Genomic DNA, 19375 nt, shown 5'->3' with positions numbered 1-19375 from the left:
ATTATAAAGTACACTGCATTTTCCTGTTTGTATCAGCTATAGATAGTATCTGTGAACTTACATTCTATAGGGATACACCTTGTTCATAACTCAAGTTATCTGCAGTGTTAAAATGAAGCAACACAAAGCAAGACACTGGAAATGAATTTCCAAACTTTATATATTCTGAAAAGAAACTAGGTATTTTAAAATAGTCCTTTTTTGCTGAGCCTATCCATAGTTACTTACCAGTCCAGCTTGGCCAAATAACAACTGTACAGCAGTTTTGCAGGCTCCTCGCCAAGTCGAAGGGCAAACCTGATTTAGTACTTCAGTAACAGGAGAGTCATCCCGTGGTGTCAGTCCATTATGGCATCCAGCTTCTTTAATTAACTGCAGCATTGTGTGCTGAAAGTCATAAAAACTTTGTCATACCAAACACGGGAATCAGAAGTGTCAACACCAATGCCTCTGTATTTGTCATTATTCTATACATCATTAAAAGCTTTTCAAACAGAATCACAGAATCACAGAATCACAGAATCACTGAGGTTGGAAGGGACCTCTGGAGATCATCTAGTCCAACCCCCCTGCTCAAGCAGGGTCACCTAGAGCACATTGCACAGGATTGCATCCAGGCGGCTTTTGAATATCTCCAGAGAAGGAGACTCCACCACCTCTCGGGGCAACCTGTTCCAGTGCTCTGTCACCCTCACAGTGAAAAAGTTTTTCCTCATGTTAAGATGGAAGTGTCTGTGTTTCAGTTTGTGCCCATTGCCTCGCGTCCTGTCGCTCGGCACCACTGAAAAGAGTCTGGTCCCATCCTCTCGACACCCTCCCTTCAGATACTTATACACATTGATAAGATCTCCTCTCAGCCTTCTCTTCTCCAAGCTAAACAGGCCAAGCTCTCTCAGCCTTTCCTCATAAGAGAGATGCTCCAGTCCCCTAATCACCTTTGTGGCCCTTCGCTGGACTTGCTCCAGTAGTGCCACATCCCTCTTGTACTGGGGAGCCCAGAACTGGACGCAGTACTCCAGATGTGGCCTCACCAGGGCTGAGTAGAGGGGGAGAATCACTTCCCTCGACCTGCTGGCAACACTCTTTCTGATGCAGCCCAGGATACCATTGGCCTTCTTGGCCACAAGGGCACATTGCTGCCTCATACTTAACTTGGTGTCCACCAGCACTCCCAGGTCCTTCTCAGCAGAGCTGCTTTCCAGCAGGTCAGCCCCCAACCTGTACTGCTGCATGGGGTTATTCCTCCCCAGGTGCAGGACCCTGCACTTCCCTTTGTTGAATTTCATGAGGTTCCTCTCTGCCCACCTCTCCAGCCTGTCCAAGTCTCTTTGAATGGCAGCACAGCCCTCTGGCGTATCGGCCACTCCTCCCAGTTTTGTATCGTCAGCAAACTTGCTGAGGGTGCACTCTGTGCCTTCATCCAGGTCATTGACGAAGAAGTTGAACAAGACTGGACCCAGTACTGACCCCTGGGGGACACCGCTAGCTACAGGCCTCCAACTAGACTCTGTGCCACTGAGCACAACTCTCTGAGCTCTGCCATTCAGCCAGTTCTCAATCCACCTCACTGTCCACTCATCTAACCCACACTTCCTGAGCTTATCTATGAGGATGTTATGGGAGACAGTGTCAAAAGCCTTGCTGAAGTCTAGGTAGACAACATCCACTGCTCTCCCCTCATCTACCCAGCCAGTCATTCCATCATAGAAGGCTATCAGATTGGTTAGGCATGATTTCCCCTTGGTGAAGCCATGCTGACTACTCCTGATCACCTTCTTTTCCTCCACATGCGTGGAGATGGCTTCCAGGATGAGCTGCTCCATCACCTTTCCAGGGATGGAGGTGAGGCTGACTGGCCTGTAGTTCCCTGGGTCCTCCTTCTTGCCCTTTTTAAAGACTGGGGTGACATTGGCTTTCTTCCAGTCCTCGGGCACCTCTCCTGTTCTCCATGACCTTTCAAAGATGATGGAGAGTGGCTTAGCAATAACGTCCGCCAGCTCCCTCAGCACTCGTGGGTGCATCCCATCAGGGCCCATGGATTTGTGGGTGTCAAGTTTGCTTAAATGATCTCTAACCCACTCCTCCTCCACCAAGGGAAAGTCTTCCTCTCTCCAGACTTTCTCTCTTGCCTCCAGGGTCTGGGGCTCCTGAGGGCTGGCCTGAGCAGTAAAGACTGAAGCAAAGAAGGCATTCAGTAACTCTGCCTTCTCTGCATCCTTCGTCACCAGGGCACCCACCCCATTCAGCAAAGGGCCCACGTTTTCCCTAGTCTTCCTCTTGCTGCTGATGTATTTGAAGAAGCCCTTCTTGTTGTCCTTGACATCTCTAGCCAGATTTAATTCCAAACGGGCCTTAGCCTTCCTCGTCGCATCCCTGCATACTCTGACAACATTCCTATATTCCTCCCAAGTGGCCTGTCCCCCTTTCCACTTTCTGTATACTTCCTTCTTCTGGTTGAGTTTTGCCAGGAGCTCCTTGCTCATCCATGCAGGTCTCCTACCTCCTTTGCTTGACTTCCTACTCATAGGGATGCACCGCTCTTGAGCCTGGAGGAAGTGATGTTTGAATATTAACCAACTCTCTTGAACACTCCTTCCTTCCAGGGCCCTCACCCATGGGATTCCTCCAAGTAGGTCCCTGAAGAGGCCAAAGTTTGCTCTCCTGAAGTCCAGGGTTGCGATCCTACTTGGTGCCCTGCTGCCTCCTCGCAGGATCCTGAACTCCACCATCTCATGGTCACTGCAGCCAAGGCAGCCCCCAACCTTCACATCTTCCACCAGTCCTTCTTTGTTTGTTAGTACGAGGTCCAGCAGCACACCTCTCCTTGTTGGCTCCTCCACCACCTGGGTCAAGAAGTTGTCACCAATGCTCTGCAGGAATCTCCAGGACTGTTTGTGCCTAGCTGTGTTGTCTTTCCAGCAGATATCGGGGTGGTTGAAGTCCCCCATGAGAACCAGGGCCTGGGATTGTGAGGCTACTTCCAGCTGTCTGTAGAAGGCCTCATCCACTTCCTCATCCTGATCAGGTGGCCTGTAGTAAACACCCACAACAGTGTCACCTCTATTAGCCTGCCCTTTGATCCTTACCCATAAGCTCTCGACTCGCTCTTCATCCACCCCTAGGCAGAGCTCCATACATTCCAGTTGCTCTCTCACATAAAGAGCAACTCCACCACCTCGCTTTCCTGGCCTGTCTTTCCTAAAAAGTACGTAGCCATCCATGACAGCACTCCAGTCATGCGAGCTATCCCACCATGTCTCTGTAATGGCAATGAGATCATGGCCCTGCGACCGCACACACATCTCTAGTTCTTCCTGTTTGTTCCCCAAGCTGCGTGCATTGGTGTACAGGCATTTCAGGGAGGTGATCGAGCATGCAGGTTTCCCAGGAGGGATACAAGAGGGTCCTCCATAGCCACATCCCATGCGCACTTCCCTGGCTGCATTCACCTGTTGGAGGCATCCTGACTTGAGCAGTCTTTTGCCAACTACCCTGTCACTATAACTCTCCCCTTCCCCCATCTTTCCTAGTTTAAAGCCCTCCTTACCAGGTTGGCCAACCTGTTGGCAAAGACCCGCGTGCCCCGCCTTGTGAGGTGGATCCCATCTCTCGCCATCAGTTGTTGATCTTCAAACAGGGTCCCATGGTCGTAGAAACCAAAACCCTGTTGCCAACACCAGCAGCGCAGCCAGTTGTTAACCTGGAAAGTCCGTCTCCTCCTCCTCTCATCCATCCCCCTCACTGGCAGGATTGAGGAGAAGATGACCTGGGCTCCCAGACCCTTGACCACCATCCCCAGAGCTCTGAAATCCTGCTTGATGGTCTGCAGTTTGCCCTTGGTGTCATTGGCGCCCACATGGAAGAGCAGCAGTGGGTAATAGTCCGAAGAATGGACGAGCCTTGGCAGTCTTTGCATGACATCTCTCACACGAGCCCCCGGCAGGCCACAAACCTCTCTAGACAAGAGGTCAGGTCGGCAGATAGATGCCTCCGTCCCCTGTAGCAGGGAGTCCCCCACAACAATCACCCGCCGCTTTTTCCGGGTGTTCCGGTAGGGCACAGGGTCTGTTGTCCCGGTTACTTCCCTGGCAGCCATGCCCATCTCCTCCTCATCCTGGAGGGCACTAAACCTGTTCTTCAGCTTCAGGTCTTCAGGAGGAGTAGGAGCCTTTCTCCTCCCACGAGCAGTGACCAGTTTCCAGCCTTCTTCTATGATGTTATGATGTACCATTTCACACGGCACAGAGCCCTCTGGCAACTCCACTGCTGCAGGGGGTTGGGACTCCCGAAGCTGCACAGTCTCCGAGAATACCCTGTCTATCTCTTGCTCTGCTTCTCGGATGCTGCGCAGCCTACTGACCTCCTCCCGTAACTCCCTTACCTGACGACACAACTCATCAACAGCAGCACACCTCCTGCAGGAGAGCTGGCTGCCAGCCCAGGCCTCCCGGAGAGGCCCCAAGCACTCCCTGCAGCCTGAGACCTGTAGAGCTGCATCTATTGTCAGAGGGCCAGTCTGGGTCCAAGCCTCTGACACAGCAACTCCAGCAGCCGCTGGGGAACGTGCTGTGCGGCGTGTCACGACCATATTGGGGAAGTGTACACCGCAGGGAACAGAAATGAAGGTCCCTTCGCACGCCCTTCTGCGCGAACTGCTGCGCAAACTGCTGCGCAAACTGCTGCGCAAACTGCTGCGCAAACTGCTGCGCAAACTGCTGCGCAAACTGCTGCGCAAACTGCTGCGCAAACTGCTGCGCAAACTGCTGCATCTGTTCGCTGCCTTTGTTAGCTGCGCTCTAGGCCTGGCTCTTATATAGGCCTCTCCCTAGCACTGACTCACAGGGTGCTTGACCGCCCAATCAAGGGCCACTGGGATCAAAGGCCCCAACCCCCTCTGGTCAGGGGCAACCCAGAGAGCTCGTTAGCAGCAGCCACTCCTAGCTGGAGCTTTTCCCACGAGCTTTTCCCAGGAGAAGTCAAGGCCTCCTGCAGTTGTCCTTGCCTAGCTTCCCCTTTCCTGTTCACAGCGATCACCTTCTAGGTCCTCGGGGGTCCTCAGAAAGCCCACAACTTCCACAAGATCCTCAAGTTCTAGTCAGAGCCCAACCACTGCTGCGCAAACTGCTGCGTCTGTTCGCTGCCTCTGTTAGCTGCGCTCAGAAGAGAGGTCTGTTACCTCTAAACAGTCTTGTATAGTTATAAGAGTTTAACTGCAGAACAGAAATCTGGAGGACACTCTCTGCTAACTGGAACATTATTTTCCTCCAACATCATAAACTTTAGCTTATGCTCCTGCAAAACAATTTAATCAAAAGTACAAAAAGCACTGTAAAGACGACAGAAAAGCAGCATTGAATTGAGAGTTGTTTCAACTCTTTCAGGAGCAAGGAACTAGGCCTATCTAAGAAAAGTGAAAGTGCTAATTAAAGTTAATCAAATTACTTCTGAATGGACACCTTTCCTTCATACTGAAAATTCCATTAACTTTTCCACTACTTCTAAAATACGATTTAAATTGTTTTGGTAAAATTGCTTAAAGTTTGTAAGACAACATTAAAAGGAGCTTTAGTACAAAATATTTTTTCAAATACTTCCCCCTTAATGCTACAAGGGTCTGAACCTGGGGCATTTGTAAGGGTTCACTCTCCTCTGCACTTTTTGATACCTAACCACCTACTTCCAGCATAGGAGCTTAATTACCTCCTAGACTTCTATGCTTTTCTTAGATTGGACTGAACTTTCCCAGGTGGTTAAAAGTTATTAAAGGAAGGCATGGACCTACAGTGTTATCCCATCTTGTTCATAGGAAGTCAGGCTAAAAATAAGCATTTTAAAATATGAGTTTGGCATTGAACTTACTGCAGTTCTTAATTTTAAGGCATTCTATTGATCTTTTACTACTGTGGTTAGATTCAGGGTTATTACCGTTTTCAGCTTCAGGTTTTCTGCTGCAGACTCATTAAAAGATATTCCTTTCAGAAAATGGGATCCTATCTGAACAGGTACAGTGGGGAGTTCACACTGAATTGGCTGAGGTGGAGTCTGTCTCCTTCCTGTTTGCTGGGCTTCAGCTTCACTGCAACAGCCCTGAAATACAAAAGAACACATCAGGTAGAAGAAATTGAAGACATTAAAAAATCCTAATATTAGAGAGTCCAATTTATTTTCAAAGTAAGTAGGGAAAAAAGAGAGAGCAGGGTTAGCAGATTTTACCTGAAGACTTGCTTCAATAGCTTTCGGGTTCAAGTGGAAGCCAGCCTTCATTGCATATTCACAATGGCCTAAACTCTCCAAAGCCACTTTGTAAGCCTGGTATTAAAACAAATAAAGTTGAGGTGCAACAGCCATAGTCCACAAGTAAGTGTGTAGTCTTTGCATCTGGATACATGTATAAAAATCATTATATGGATTTACCTTACTGAGCTCTACAGTGTACATACATTTTTCACACAAGATTCCAATACTAATAATTCTCAAATACTTCTTAGCTGCCTGTGATACATATTTCTGCAGTAATATACTCCTTCCTATTTTATTTCTTGGCCCACTGACTGTACTAGATACATATGAAAGCAAACAGATTTAAAAAAACTCACCTGCAAAGCACTGTCAATTTTCATGTTTAGCTCTTTAAGCTGATGTTCAGGGATTGCCACACTTTGTGAGCAGAAAAGTTGCTGAACTTCAATTCCAGCCAAACAGCCATCGCAGCCTCTTTCTCGCAATCGAGATGTGGCCTGTAATGTAAAATAAAAATCTAGAGTAAAGAGTATTAGTTCAACATTAAACCAGATCAAGCTTAACTGGATTTAAAAAACAGAGTTTGAAATAGTATAAAGGAGATGAGGAGAAGCACCTAAGGGGAAAAGATCTAGAGCAGACTAACTGATTACTACTGCCACTTTGAAGGTAAAAATCTCATGTAATTTGTACAGCATATAGGTGTTGGCTAGCAACTTAATTCAGCATTGTTTACTGTTACTATTTCAACTCCCTCTCTGGACTAGGGATCCTGTTACATAGGCCACATGATGAGTGTGGCTACCAGACAGGAGAAGGACTTACAATTTCAACATAAAGGGTATTTTAAACACTTGCCACAGAAACAGAAAACACAATCATGCGTACCAATGTTTATGTGTACATAAGAAGATATACTTTATAAAATAAAGGGTGACTACTGTGATACATTTTTTAGAGAGCCTTACAAGACTGCAAGTGGGTTGTTAAAGACAAAAACAAATAAACAAGAAGTTAAGGTCCTAGATCTGCAAACCCAAGTTTAATTTTAACCACAATGAAAACAAACTTTATAGCAATTACAGGACATTGTTAGAAATTATAACATTATTTTATGGAACAAAGTATATTAAACATGAAATTTACTTTTATACAAAAGTAGTAACAGTTCTAATCCTGGTACAATTTTAACATTATCTGTAATATATCTAAAGCACTCCCAAATCTCCATTTTTCTCAGTGGAAGAAGTTTATGCTGTGGCATAAGTTACAAATAATTCGTCTACATCCATAGTTCTACAGGAAACTTGTTTGTTTTCATATACCTGGAAAATGGAAACCCTGACAAGATTTCCAGTCAGGATGATTAACAAGCCTGTGTGGGCTGCCAAATTAAGACTTCCAAAGCACATGCTTCATATTACTTGAATGTAAGGAAACCATGCAACCAATGTCTGAAGCCATTCTGATCTAGCAGTTTGTAGACTTCAATGGCATACAGACAATGGAGAAAGATTCATAAAACTGCTTTTCCTTCTAAAGTACTTTTTCCTCACAAGAAAAATGAGGATTCCACAGATAAGTGTTTGTTAAAATGCAAGTCCAGAGAATGGTAAATTTAAGTAAATACAATTAACATTCCAACAACTTATAAACCAAGCAACACTGAGCTTAACAGTTCTCCCTCAGGATGAAGACAAAAATGAAGAAAATTACCACAAAGATTTTAAAATATAAAATAGAACTCATGCTCAAAATTTGAGAAATGGACATTAAATTATTTTTCATAAAGATTTTCCTCTCACTTTTCAGAAAGACTTGTTTAAAAAATTTCCTCTGTCCTCTCCTAACCACATCATTAATTCATTAGTAATAACGAACAGCTGTTTCCACTGTATGTGAGCTCCTTATGTACAATCATATCACAAAGAGGGAAAAAGAAAAAAACTTTATAAAGGGCAAAGATAGTGTGAAATACCACACGGGTAACACAAGTTTTAGCATCTGAAACTAGCTGCACCATTCCCCCATGCAACATAGCATGCCTTTAAAATTAGAGATTTTCTTCCGTTATTAGGGCAGCCAGGCTTGAATTTAGGTTTCACTAAATATAATACAATTTCGCTACGACAAGACATCCATACCTCTGCTGCTCCTCTCCAGGATCTTATTGCATCTTCTAGCTCATTTGTGGGGCTTAAAATTGAGGCTCCAGCCCCACTAACATTCTTTCTTTCCTGAGCTACAGCTTCGGCAAAGCAAGAGTGTGCCACTGGCTGGACCTTCTGCAAAGCTTGCGACAGGAACTGGAAGTGCACCTGCATCACAGTCAAGAAACATCGCCCAAGCACCTATGGGAGAAAAAACAAACAAATTTTCAGCAAATAGGAAATTTTAGGGAGGTGTCCCTTCTTCCTTGCTGGTCAGTGTCTGGGGTAAAGAACCAAGTTAAACTCAGACTTAATAATAATAATGTTTCAGATTATAAGTAACAGATAATATTTATCCATTTACTTAAAATAAGGTAAACTGTTAGTGAGCATTGGCTTTAATGAATTAAGGGGTGATCAGACTAATTTGGTTGATACAACTCTCTTCCGTGCTGTCTTTCTACTTTTGAGTTCAAGGTATGGTTATTTGAAAAATGAAAAGCTCATTTCATTACTTAGCAATATCAAGCACATGAAGCAATACTAAAATGCAAGTAGCATGTTATCATAAGGACAAAGTCAACACCAAACCCAGTTGCACACAGACCCAACTGAATTTATGCTTTTTAAAGAAAAACAAACCAACCCTGTGAACTACTTCAAAACACTGTCACAGAATCAGATAAATTGAATCCACAAGTTTATCTTCCAATCAAAGCAATAATCAGTAATGATCATCAAAACATTTTGCCGCATAAGACAACGTAGCGCTATTCTTGGAACAGACCGCGGCTGCGGAATACGCACGCGCAAAGTCGCAGCCCCGTCACTCGCGCTTTTGACAGGAACTGCTACTGCTGGCGCAAAGCTTCGCTCCGGAATACTTCACTGCAGCGGGTCACGTAACACTGCTCGCGTGCGAGGCGGGGGGCAGCAGGCTATAGAGAGAAGGGCACTAGGACGTTCCCTCTCCGTCCGGGCGGGCAGCTGGGCCGAGGGCGCTGCCGGGCCCTGCTGCTCCCGCGGCACCGGGCACGAGGTGCGGCTTCACCCGGCACGAGCTGGGCGCCGCGTCACGCGCTCCCGCCGCAGCCGCCTTTTCCCGCCACGAATTTCCATCCCTCATTTCCTCTCCCTCTCCAACACTAACGCCACACCTGAGGATTACGACCAAAGAGACACACCTGCATCACTAGAAGCAAAGCAAAACAAAGGTCACAGATTGAGTACTGAGGTGCCCCCACTGTGCATAGGGGAACAGGCGAGAATACGACTTCCCAAAAGGGCGACCTAGCCGACAAAGGCACATGAGCAGACCTGCTCCATCCGTTTTCAGGGCCCCGCGCTCCTGAGGGCACAAAAGCTAGCAACAAAGCAAAACTAGAACACAGCAGAGAGGCAAATATTTTCCAAATTACTGTAGAAAGCATTCAAGAAGCTATCCAAAATGTTTTCTTTTTCTTTTACACAGTTTGTCACACAAAGTAGTTTAAAATGTATATTTGACTTTGATTTATTCAAAAAGACTAGACTTAAATTCCATTTTAGGAATAATTCATAAAATATACAGATAATGTACAAAGCCTTCATGCCTTGGAGCAAATAAATCATCTGGCTTGTTTTCAACTACATTCTTTTGGAACAAAAATATTCAGACACAATGATCTTACTGGCAAGATTCTGCAGTCACACTAGCAGTTATATGCATTAACTATCTATTTGAAAAAGAATCAGTAGTGGCAATTCTTTTTTCCATTGCATCCGGTCTCCTTTTGACATTCCATTCTGGTTCAATCACTTCCTTTCTTTGTACAAAGCATAAAATTAAACACTTTTGGTATTTTGACTGACCTCTGAAAGTGTAGTTTGCCTTATTAAAAAAAGCACTCAGCAAATGATAAAAGGAATAAAACTCCAACTTTCCTAGCTACAAAATTAGAAATATTTATAAGAAAACTGCAGGAAGACAAGACTGGTAATCTGAATATTTCTGTGTATGGAGCATGCAGTACTCAAGGGAAGAAGAAACTAGGACTCATTAGAAATTTCAAGCCAATTAAGTTTCAAAGAATATTTAAGGTACAGAGGTTGAAGTTTTCCCTGCCTGGGAATAACACCCAAAATAAACAAATGATTTAGTTTAAGTGGCAGCACACAACATTACTGCTTAACATTGTAAATTATACTAGGAAAGATAAATACTAACATCTGCTTTACTTGAACTTTTATTTTGTGTGACAAATAACCTATTTCAGTCTCCCTTAGAAATGGGTAAGGATGGTTTTAACTGCTTAAATAGAATGCAACTGGTGGGGGATTTTTGCACCGTAGATTAAACACTTGCTCCCAACGCCAAACTCATTTTGTTTTAAAATTCGCTTCTTGAGGATTTTCTTCTGAAGAGCTATGTCTCTCACTCTGCTGTGGGAGAGAAGTACAACCACCACCAGTTTAATAAATACAGCCAGGAGTTACTGTGTAAAGTGTGTAAAGCAATATACTAAGTCCTCGCTGCAAAATCTGCAGAACATCATCAGCGTACAACGTAGTGTTTTCACAATTAGAGTAGAGATATCACCATCTATTCTGAGTTTATTTTTCTCTACTTTCCAATGCAGGAGTGTTCAATCCTCCTTCTTGAGACCATAAAAAGGACAAACTAAAGCCTAGGGACCATGTAATAACCACAGATGAGCTGGAATTATCACAGGTGTCAACCGGTAAGTTCTTAGGTTTTTGGTTTGGGGGGCAGGGGTTGGTTCATTTTTTTTGTTTTGTTTTTTAAACCACTTCTTAGGATTATTTACATTGCACATATGATGAGCTCTTCCAGCCTGCAAACTTTTTATCCCAAGAAATACACCACTGGCACCTTTGACTTTCCTAACCCTTGAGCAGGAAGGACAGCTACCTCAGCAGCTGAATAATCTTACCTAAAGGAATCTGGCATCAAGTTTGGGCAGCTGGAAGTAATGTGATTTTCAGGGAGGTCTTGTATCAGACTCTCTTGTCCCTAAAGCAGGTGATAGTTTGTTGAGTTTATTCAGTGTAGCTTGCTTCCAGCTGCAGTTGTTTAGAGAGTTACCGTTCCTTTTTCACACATCTTGAGGGAAAAAAAAATCCAGTTTCCTTTTCAGCACTTTGTTTTGGTTTGTTTTTTTTTAAGACTGTATCTAAACTAACACTTTTGGACACATGCCTTTCAAACTGTGCAACTTCAGGAACATGCAGTACAACAGCAGCTCATCACCCAAGGAATCACCCAAATTCTTAGGTGAAATTAAGGGACAATCATGACACCACAACTGACTGCTAGTAACCAAGCTAGCTAACATCATCAGACTGGCTATGTACAAACAGAAACCTCACATGAGGAGGCAGTGTTTGGCTACACTCCATCTCGGATTATCTTGATGGGGGCATGCAATCAATTTTGGAATATTTTGCTAGACAAATTGTACACAAAAACTGCACAGATTTCATTGCTAAACAGTGATTCCATGCAAATTCCCAGGCAAGAAATTTTAAACACAGATTCTTTAGAACATTCACTACTGTTGATAAAGCCTACAAATAATCAATACATCAGTCTTCTAATCTTGATACAAATACCTCCCATTCCAAGTACCATTTTATAGAATGGTATTTCATTGGGGGGGGGGAGGAGCCTTTTCTCCCAAACAAACAGAAAAAAAAACCCAAAACACCACAACACACACTTATTCCCTGGTTTCTGACTACCCTCATTTCCCTTAGCACAGTTCTTAATAGTTTTCGTGATGGTAAGTCCTGGTATAACCTATCTGCCCACTGAAGAGACCAGATGAAAACAGCAATATAATTACGTTACGTTAACAATGAGATATTACTCAAACGGGTGTACAAGCCTGCGAGATAACCCCCTTTTCCACTCGGTACTGCAAGGGAGCAGAACGTTACTCATTTTTGCCATGTCGCAAGCCCCTGCAGATCAGCAGAGCCATCTCACATGACCCAAAACTACCCCACGGGCAGACACAATCCTGCTCATAGTTACCTACGAGATAAACTAGGTTCCAACACAAGTTATACCTTTACCTTTACACTATTAGGAGATGTGGACAACCTGGCAGGCTCCTTTACACTGTCAACCTAAAAGCCCTGTAGTGGTAATCTGATATTGAGAGCTATTAAAATGCTAACTATTCTTAGACATTTTTTGGCTAAATTAGTGTTAAGGCTATCTTTAAAAACAAAAAGGCTGACTAATACAAAATATTTTTAAAGACTGTGCTAGTGGATCAGAGATTAGACTATGAGACTATGGACAAAAGCAACAGAACAGTGCACAATACTGTTCTAGCCACAGTATTTTTCTACTGATCTGAAGCAGCTTTTTGCTAGTAACAATTTCCCATCTCTGAGAAGTCTGCAGCTGATTCAGTTTTATATTTACTAAGACATTTTTGTTCCATAAGCTTCTTAAATACTCAAAAGAAAAGCCAAAATATATCACCATTTAATATGAAATGGAGCTACCAAGTAAGGAGTTTGTGCCCCAGTCTTGGTTCCCTTTTGTTATGAGGCAACATGTATGTTTCTGTCATTACCACTTTTAAGAAAATACACAGACTCCGTCTGTAACTAAAACACGATTCCTTCTTTGTATTTTGCGTGAAGCCTGTGCTGCACAGCTTCACAAAAGAGCAGGAAACAGACAAACATTTCTCTAGTATTAATTCTTATTTTTCCATGGGGTCTTCTTTAACACTTTTATTAACAGTTTTAGTGTACTCTTCTACATTAAATTTTCATATCAGTCATAGAGTTTTTGTAAAGAATGTAGAAACACACTTTCTTCCCCTTGATTTCCAAGCTGTTCATCGCCCATACAGGCACAAAACTCCTAAGAATTCGAGGTTTTCATAGGTTTTTGAAAGAGAAAAAGGAAAGGCAAGAAAAGCAGAAAATAAAAGTCAACATATGCATTTCTGAAATTAAGAAACCTTGGCAAACTCCATCTGTCACCAATACTTTGATCAAGAGAAGTCAACTTCTTATATATCCTGGCAGACAGCTCTGAGCAAGCAATCTCTGTTCTGACAAAAATAAATAAATAAATTATATCACCTACCACTGCTACAAGTCCAGGTTGCACAATCTTTTTTTAGTTCAAATCTAAATCAGTCTATGTTCATCAGAACTTGCCTTCCCTGAGAGCTAAAGCCCACTATACTGCTAAAAAGTGTGTAGCATCTCGGGAAAGCTATAGCTCTCTCCTAACTTTTAAAAAATCCACTCCACTAATATGTCTCATTCCTCCTCAAAACACACATCCTTTGTTGAGGAAGGCTTAGGAAAGGAATACTTTCCTTAGTTGAGGTCATGCATAGAAAAAGCCTGATTCTGATGTCTTTCTAATGAATTTGGGGTTCTGTTCTTCCAGCCCACAATGAATTATGACTCAGCTCCCATTGCTCTGTAATGCCAGGCTCCATCCCCCAAATAAGGGGCTCTTGAGCACCTCTTGAGAGGGTATTTCTGAGCTGCCACTCAGACATTCAATCATCTCTTAATTCTTTTTTCAGACAGATAATCACCTCAGTTATTTCAGTCATCTACCAGAGAAGCTGGAAAAGCAACTTCAGATATTACTCTATTTTCCCCTCTGTCAAAGGAAAAATTATGCTGCCTGTGACACACTTTTCCCCTGGTTTTCTAAGTCAGTGAACCCTGATAAAAGTCAGGCAACTCCTTTATTTTTTTATTTCTGCTTCCATTAGGTGGATACAGAAGTGAGTTTTTTAATCCTGTTTTATGAAATGTTAACTTTTCTGTAGATCAGGGGAAAAAAAACTTTTTTTAAATTGAAGTTTTAGCATAAATAGCTCAGTCTTCAAATCACAGAAAAGAGCAGGAGAGGATCTCAAAAGGTCATCCTACTGTCCCAAGCAAGGAACAATTTTAACTGAGTCAATTTTGACAGATACAGGTTAAACCTGTTCTTGAAGTTCTTTACGATGGAGGCTCTGCTTGCCTTCGTAGCAATCCATTTCAGTGCTTCACTGACATTACAAAGTATTTCCACAATGTCTAACACGCAATTTAAGTTCACTACTTCTTGCTCCATCTTACACAGACATGAAGGACAGAAGATTGCCACCTCTTCTGGCAGCTTCTTGCATAGCTGAAGAATTCTGATTTTCCTCCTTAAGTCTTCTCTTCTGTAAAGTCAGTAATGTCTTGTCTTTTTTTCTTCCCTCCCCCCGCAATCTGTCCTCTATTTTCTGGATGTCTGATTACTCTTGCTGCTCTTCTCTGGTCTCTCTCCAGTTCGCTCACTACTTCTAAGTGCAATAGCAATAATGGGTTGGTGCAGCATTGTTTTTAATATCACACTAACTCAAGTGAAGAGAGCTGAATTCTTATTTCATGGTTCTTGCAGGTTATATCCTGTTAACACATGACGACTGCCTCTTTGCACAATAGCAACAATATTGATTTATGATATGTAACAGCGCAACACCAACTCCTATTCAACAGATGATCATCAGAAGCCCCAGACACTTCTCTGCAGAAGTACTGCCCATTCATACATTCGCCATGCTCCATTAGCGAGAGTGGTGAGAACACAAATCTGTTTAAGTATAGTACTTGGCAGTTTTCCCCTCTGAATTCTATCCCAATTGGAAAACTCATTTGTGTAATTTAAGATTACTTTTTAACTCAGCACGTCTTCCGGCATACTTGTACCATGTAGTTTCACATCATCTGTAAATTTAACAGGTGTATTCTCTATGCAGACCTCTGCCAAGCCTTATTCAATACAAATTTCCATTTTGACAGTGAGCCACCAATAACTGCTTCCTGGGCACAATTATCCAATTAGTTTGACACATATTTGTGTCAGCTAAATGATGCTCCCTAGCTGACTTATAAAACTATCATGTGAGTCACTGCCAAATCCTTAAATTTTGCTTGCTCTTAAGCAAAAGTAGAATGAAATACTTGTCCCGTTAAGCAAAAATTCTCGTAACTTTTGCATGTTGACTTTTTTAAAGTTAGGTGTAAGATGCAGCCTTAATTAAGAAAAGATTAAGAGCACTGCAGTGATGAGTGATTTTTTTACCCAAGATATGCTTAAAAACAAAACCAAGAAATCCAGCTGTTCTACCTGTATTCTCTTTAAATTTAATATCATATACAGAGCTACCTAGCAAAAAGAGTACTGCAGGTGCACAAGGGCTAGGTTTATAAAGGTAAGCGGAGACAGAAACAAGTTTCTCCACTTGTGCTCTAAGCTCGCAGGACACGTAGCCGGGCTAAAACAATACCTTGCTTTTGCTAATATAGTCCAGCTTCGCTCACTGCTAGAGAAGCGAAGCACTCCCTTCAGGAGACCCCCTCCTGGGTGCAGAGCGGGGCATCAACTAGCACCTGGAATTGTTTGACCAGATTATAAAAGCAGTACAGATAGTTGCCAACATTTTGCAAGACAGAGTTTTAAAGTCCGCAAAAAATGCTGTAAGAAAGGTGGTACTTTATGTTTTTTTCCTTTTTTTTTTTAATAAAATATTCCCCTTTCACGTGTTATCAAGGTCGTTAGTTACATGAACACACACAGATTTTTAAATAGAAAAAAGATATTTTTTTCTACGGCCTTAGATAAGCATAGTAATATATTAGCTTGATGCTATATTAGTCATAACTACCTTCTGTAGACTGGTGTTTTTGAAGACAACAGGTACACAACATGGAAAAACACATCAATCATTTTTTGCTACAATTACATGCTACAAATTCGACTTAACATTACATTCTACTTAACTACTTCACCTGTAAGTTGCACACTTATGGAAAGCAGAAAGTGCTTGAAAGGCAAGCATGCATAACATTCATAACTTATAGAGTTACTAGAAATCTAAATCAAAAATAAGAAAACTCAAAAATAAGTTTTCTAATCAGGATGGCACTTAGTAGGGAAAACTTTGCAAAGACTCCTGTAAAATAAACACATTAGAATATGAAGAACTATTTAAAATGCCAGGAATTCATATGTGAATATCACTTAACACTGCCCATTACATAATCATGTAATTAAGAACTTACTACAGGGAAAATGCACAGCCAGACACAGTTACGGCTGTGTGTGCTATTGTAACTTGGAGATCTCTGAACTCTGTTGCGCACTTGCTGCAAGGATATGGAAACCATAGCAAAGTCTTGACAATTTTTTAAAGCACAAATATCTCATGTTAGCATGATATTTTTCTTTCACACGTAACATTTACATATTACAGCTTACAAAGTAGACAGAACTGTTTTGAAGAGTGATAAAATGCTGTTTTACATGAATTTGCATCATTACTCAACTAATACGTAGTTTCAAACAACCACTGATCATAATTCGGCACTTCCATGCGTGTTTAGGTTTCCCCTCGAATGGATAATACTAAGAAAGCTATAGTTTAATTTAGAAAATAATGTCATAATATTGTTAGAAATATGAGTTAATATAAGACAGATGCTGTGGGGGTTTTTTTGTTTGGTTGGTTTTTTAACTTTTATTTAAATCCTTCTCCCCCTTTTTTTAAAGACTAAGCATATGTTTCCTAAAAGAAGAGAGATGTTTTTGGATTACTAGTTAATAGTTAAAACTGCACAGAATAGTAATTTTTAAATCAATGCAAATAGTAAAATTTAATTATTCAATGGAAAGAAAGTTCACCTTTCCAATTTTAAGACATCTTTGAATTTAGTGCAAGTCCCCATACAGAAATACCTGCCAAATATTCAGATCAACATACTTGGAAGTTGCTCACTGCAAATAACCTAATACTTTCAAGGAGAAAACATAACAAAATAGGAAAGAGTTTTCCTTCTTTTATCACGGAAAGCTTTGCCCACAAAAATAAAAGCAAGGCAGTGAGAACTTTTGGAGTAGCAGTGATTTTAAAGAGAAGTTCAGTTACGAAGGAATGAGACAAATTCACATGCAAACCAGCATCCCCTAAGGTAACTTACCTCAATGTCTTGTAGGCTGAATTCTTTTTGATCTTTAAAGTTCGCAGCTCCTGCACTCAGTTCCATCAGCATTTTTGCTATTTCTGGTTTTATTGCTGCTGTGAGTCGACTCGCTGCTTCCATGACATGTTCCTGCACGTCTTTCAGTTGCATAGCTGCCTTAGAGTAGTGCGAGTTCCTAAATACACTGCTGAAAAGGTCTGTAAGGAAAGTGCTCGTACGGCAAAACACGTTGAGTGCATCCAGATATTTGGAGATTCCCTGCTGGATGTCTGCAATCGGAGTAGTATGGGATCCAGGGTGGCTGCAGCTGCCCGCAGCAGCTGAGGAGACCAAAGGGGATGGTGGGGTTGTAGATGCCAGCGGTGCGCTCAGGGTCCTGCCTAGCTCAGGCATTTGATACTGCTGGTGTTGCTGCACTTTTTGCTTGGACCCGCCAAGCAAAAAGCGCCGCTTATAGTCCATTTTGCTTTCTTGTGCACTACAGCAATACATAAGTGAGTGCTTGTCCAAAGATTCCTTGAATTAACAATCACTTGTCAAATTCCTTCTGCAAATATATAGTTATGTACAGTAACAGTGGAGGACTGTGTACATAGGTTTCACAAAAGGCATTTCAAAAAGGCAAGCGTCTGTATAATCTGTATCAGCAGTGAGAAAGGCAGCAGCTTTGCTGACTTAGTATTTTCAGTGTTCAGTGCAGCCCTGCTGCAGTTACAAACTGTACTCAAAAAGCATGCTGAAGTATCTTAATAATGCTCTGTCTCGTTTGGTATTCCACTCTGCACACAGAAAAGCAATGCTGGAGGAGAGAAGTTATCGCCTATAATTTCTTCATGAGCATATTGACACTTCCTGTTAAGTCTACAAAAGTTATTTTTGTCAATGCAAATAATATTTTTAGAAGCAATACCTTAATACAATTTTCCAATTAGTAATATCAGGAAAAGCGGAGCAAACCACCGATCAACAGCGATTATAAAAGCAGTGCAGAGGCTCCTTCCTTGAAAAAGCAAATCCTTATGTCAGCAGATCAAATATCTTTAAATGTCTTGACAGATCCAGTCTGCCAAATCAGTTTACTTGTAGTGTCTCTTCTTAATACTGGAGGAAAAAAAAAAAAAATCTGGACTCTGTTGACAGAAGACTTTGCAAATATAAGCTATTAAAAATTAGAGTGTTTGTTATTGCAAGCCTTCTTCTCCTTTCCTTGTTTGTTGAGGTAGTTGTTTCCGTTGTAACATTAAAAAGTGGTGCTTCCAGATTGCATTTGCCCTCAATTGTAGACTCGGAACAAAAATGCGCAAATGTATTTGTAAGGCCTCTAGGTCATTTCCTGTGAAGGAAAAAGGAAAAAAAAAAGTTAAAAGGTTATGGAACAATGAGAAGCTTTAAGATTTTAACTCCTGCAGCGTCCTGATATATTTCTCTAGACATACATTGTGAGCAGTGCATAAGATCAAAGAAGGGAGAGTTGTACTGATAATTTAAAAGGCAGTTACATGTTAGTATAATCACGTTACTAAACGTAACAGTGGCGAATATTTTCTTATTAGTTCTCCCATCCTAGACTGCCAAATTTGAGACTAGCAGTTAATCCCCAGCACAACTCTTGTAGAGTTAACAACAGTGGAAGGTTATTAATGCAGAGTTCAGGAAGAGTTAATCATATTTTCTAACCTTATCCTTTTTCAATAATTTAAGAATTAAGTAAATGAAACTTTTTTTTCCACACACCATAATTTATTGCAGAAATTTGAGACTCCTGATGGTTCTTTTTAATAATTTACTGGATGAACAGACACAGCTTTTTTTTTCCCCCCAGTACCACTGCATACAAAGTACTCTGTTAATATCCTAACCGAGATTAGCTGAAAAATACAATGCACACATCTGGTTTCAGAACGATGGAGTGTACCTATTAAATACAACATATGTGGCAGAATCACCTAACAGAGTGGCCAGAAGAGCTGTCTCACCCA

At 41.9% G+C, this 19375-nt stretch overlaps 1 protein-coding gene across 3 annotated transcripts in view; it reads right to left on the bottom strand.

Annotated features, from left to right (window-relative positions):
- The window catches only part of GARRE1 (granule associated Rac and RHOG effector 1), a 33207-nt gene extending 14891 nt beyond the window's left edge, over window positions 1–18316 (bottom strand). For all 3 annotated transcript variants that reach the window (XM_013941131.2, XM_013941132.2, XM_013941133.2), the window contains exons 1-6: window positions 17394–18316; window positions 8385–8591; window positions 6597–6737; window positions 6214–6309; window positions 5926–6087; window positions 229–387 (exon numbers count right to left, since the gene is read on the bottom strand). In XM_013941131.2, the coding sequence (XP_013796585.1) occupies window positions 229–387; window positions 5926–6087; window positions 6214–6309; window positions 6597–6737; window positions 8385–8591; window positions 17394–17888 (1260 nt within the window). In that variant the 5' untranslated portion in view covers window positions 17889–18316. The remainder of the gene's footprint in view (window positions 1–228; window positions 388–5925; window positions 6088–6213; window positions 6310–6596; window positions 6738–8384; window positions 8592–17393) is intronic.
- Window positions 18317–19375: the final 1059 nt, after the last annotated feature.

This window comes from Apteryx mantelli, chromosome 10, assembly GCF_036417845.1.
Source record: "Apteryx mantelli isolate bAptMan1 chromosome 10, bAptMan1.hap1, whole genome shotgun sequence".
In the NCBI taxonomy this organism is placed as follows: Eukaryota; Metazoa; Chordata; class Aves; order Apterygiformes; family Apterygidae; genus Apteryx; species Apteryx mantelli.
This window is presented reverse-complemented; position numbering and strand designations above follow the sequence as displayed.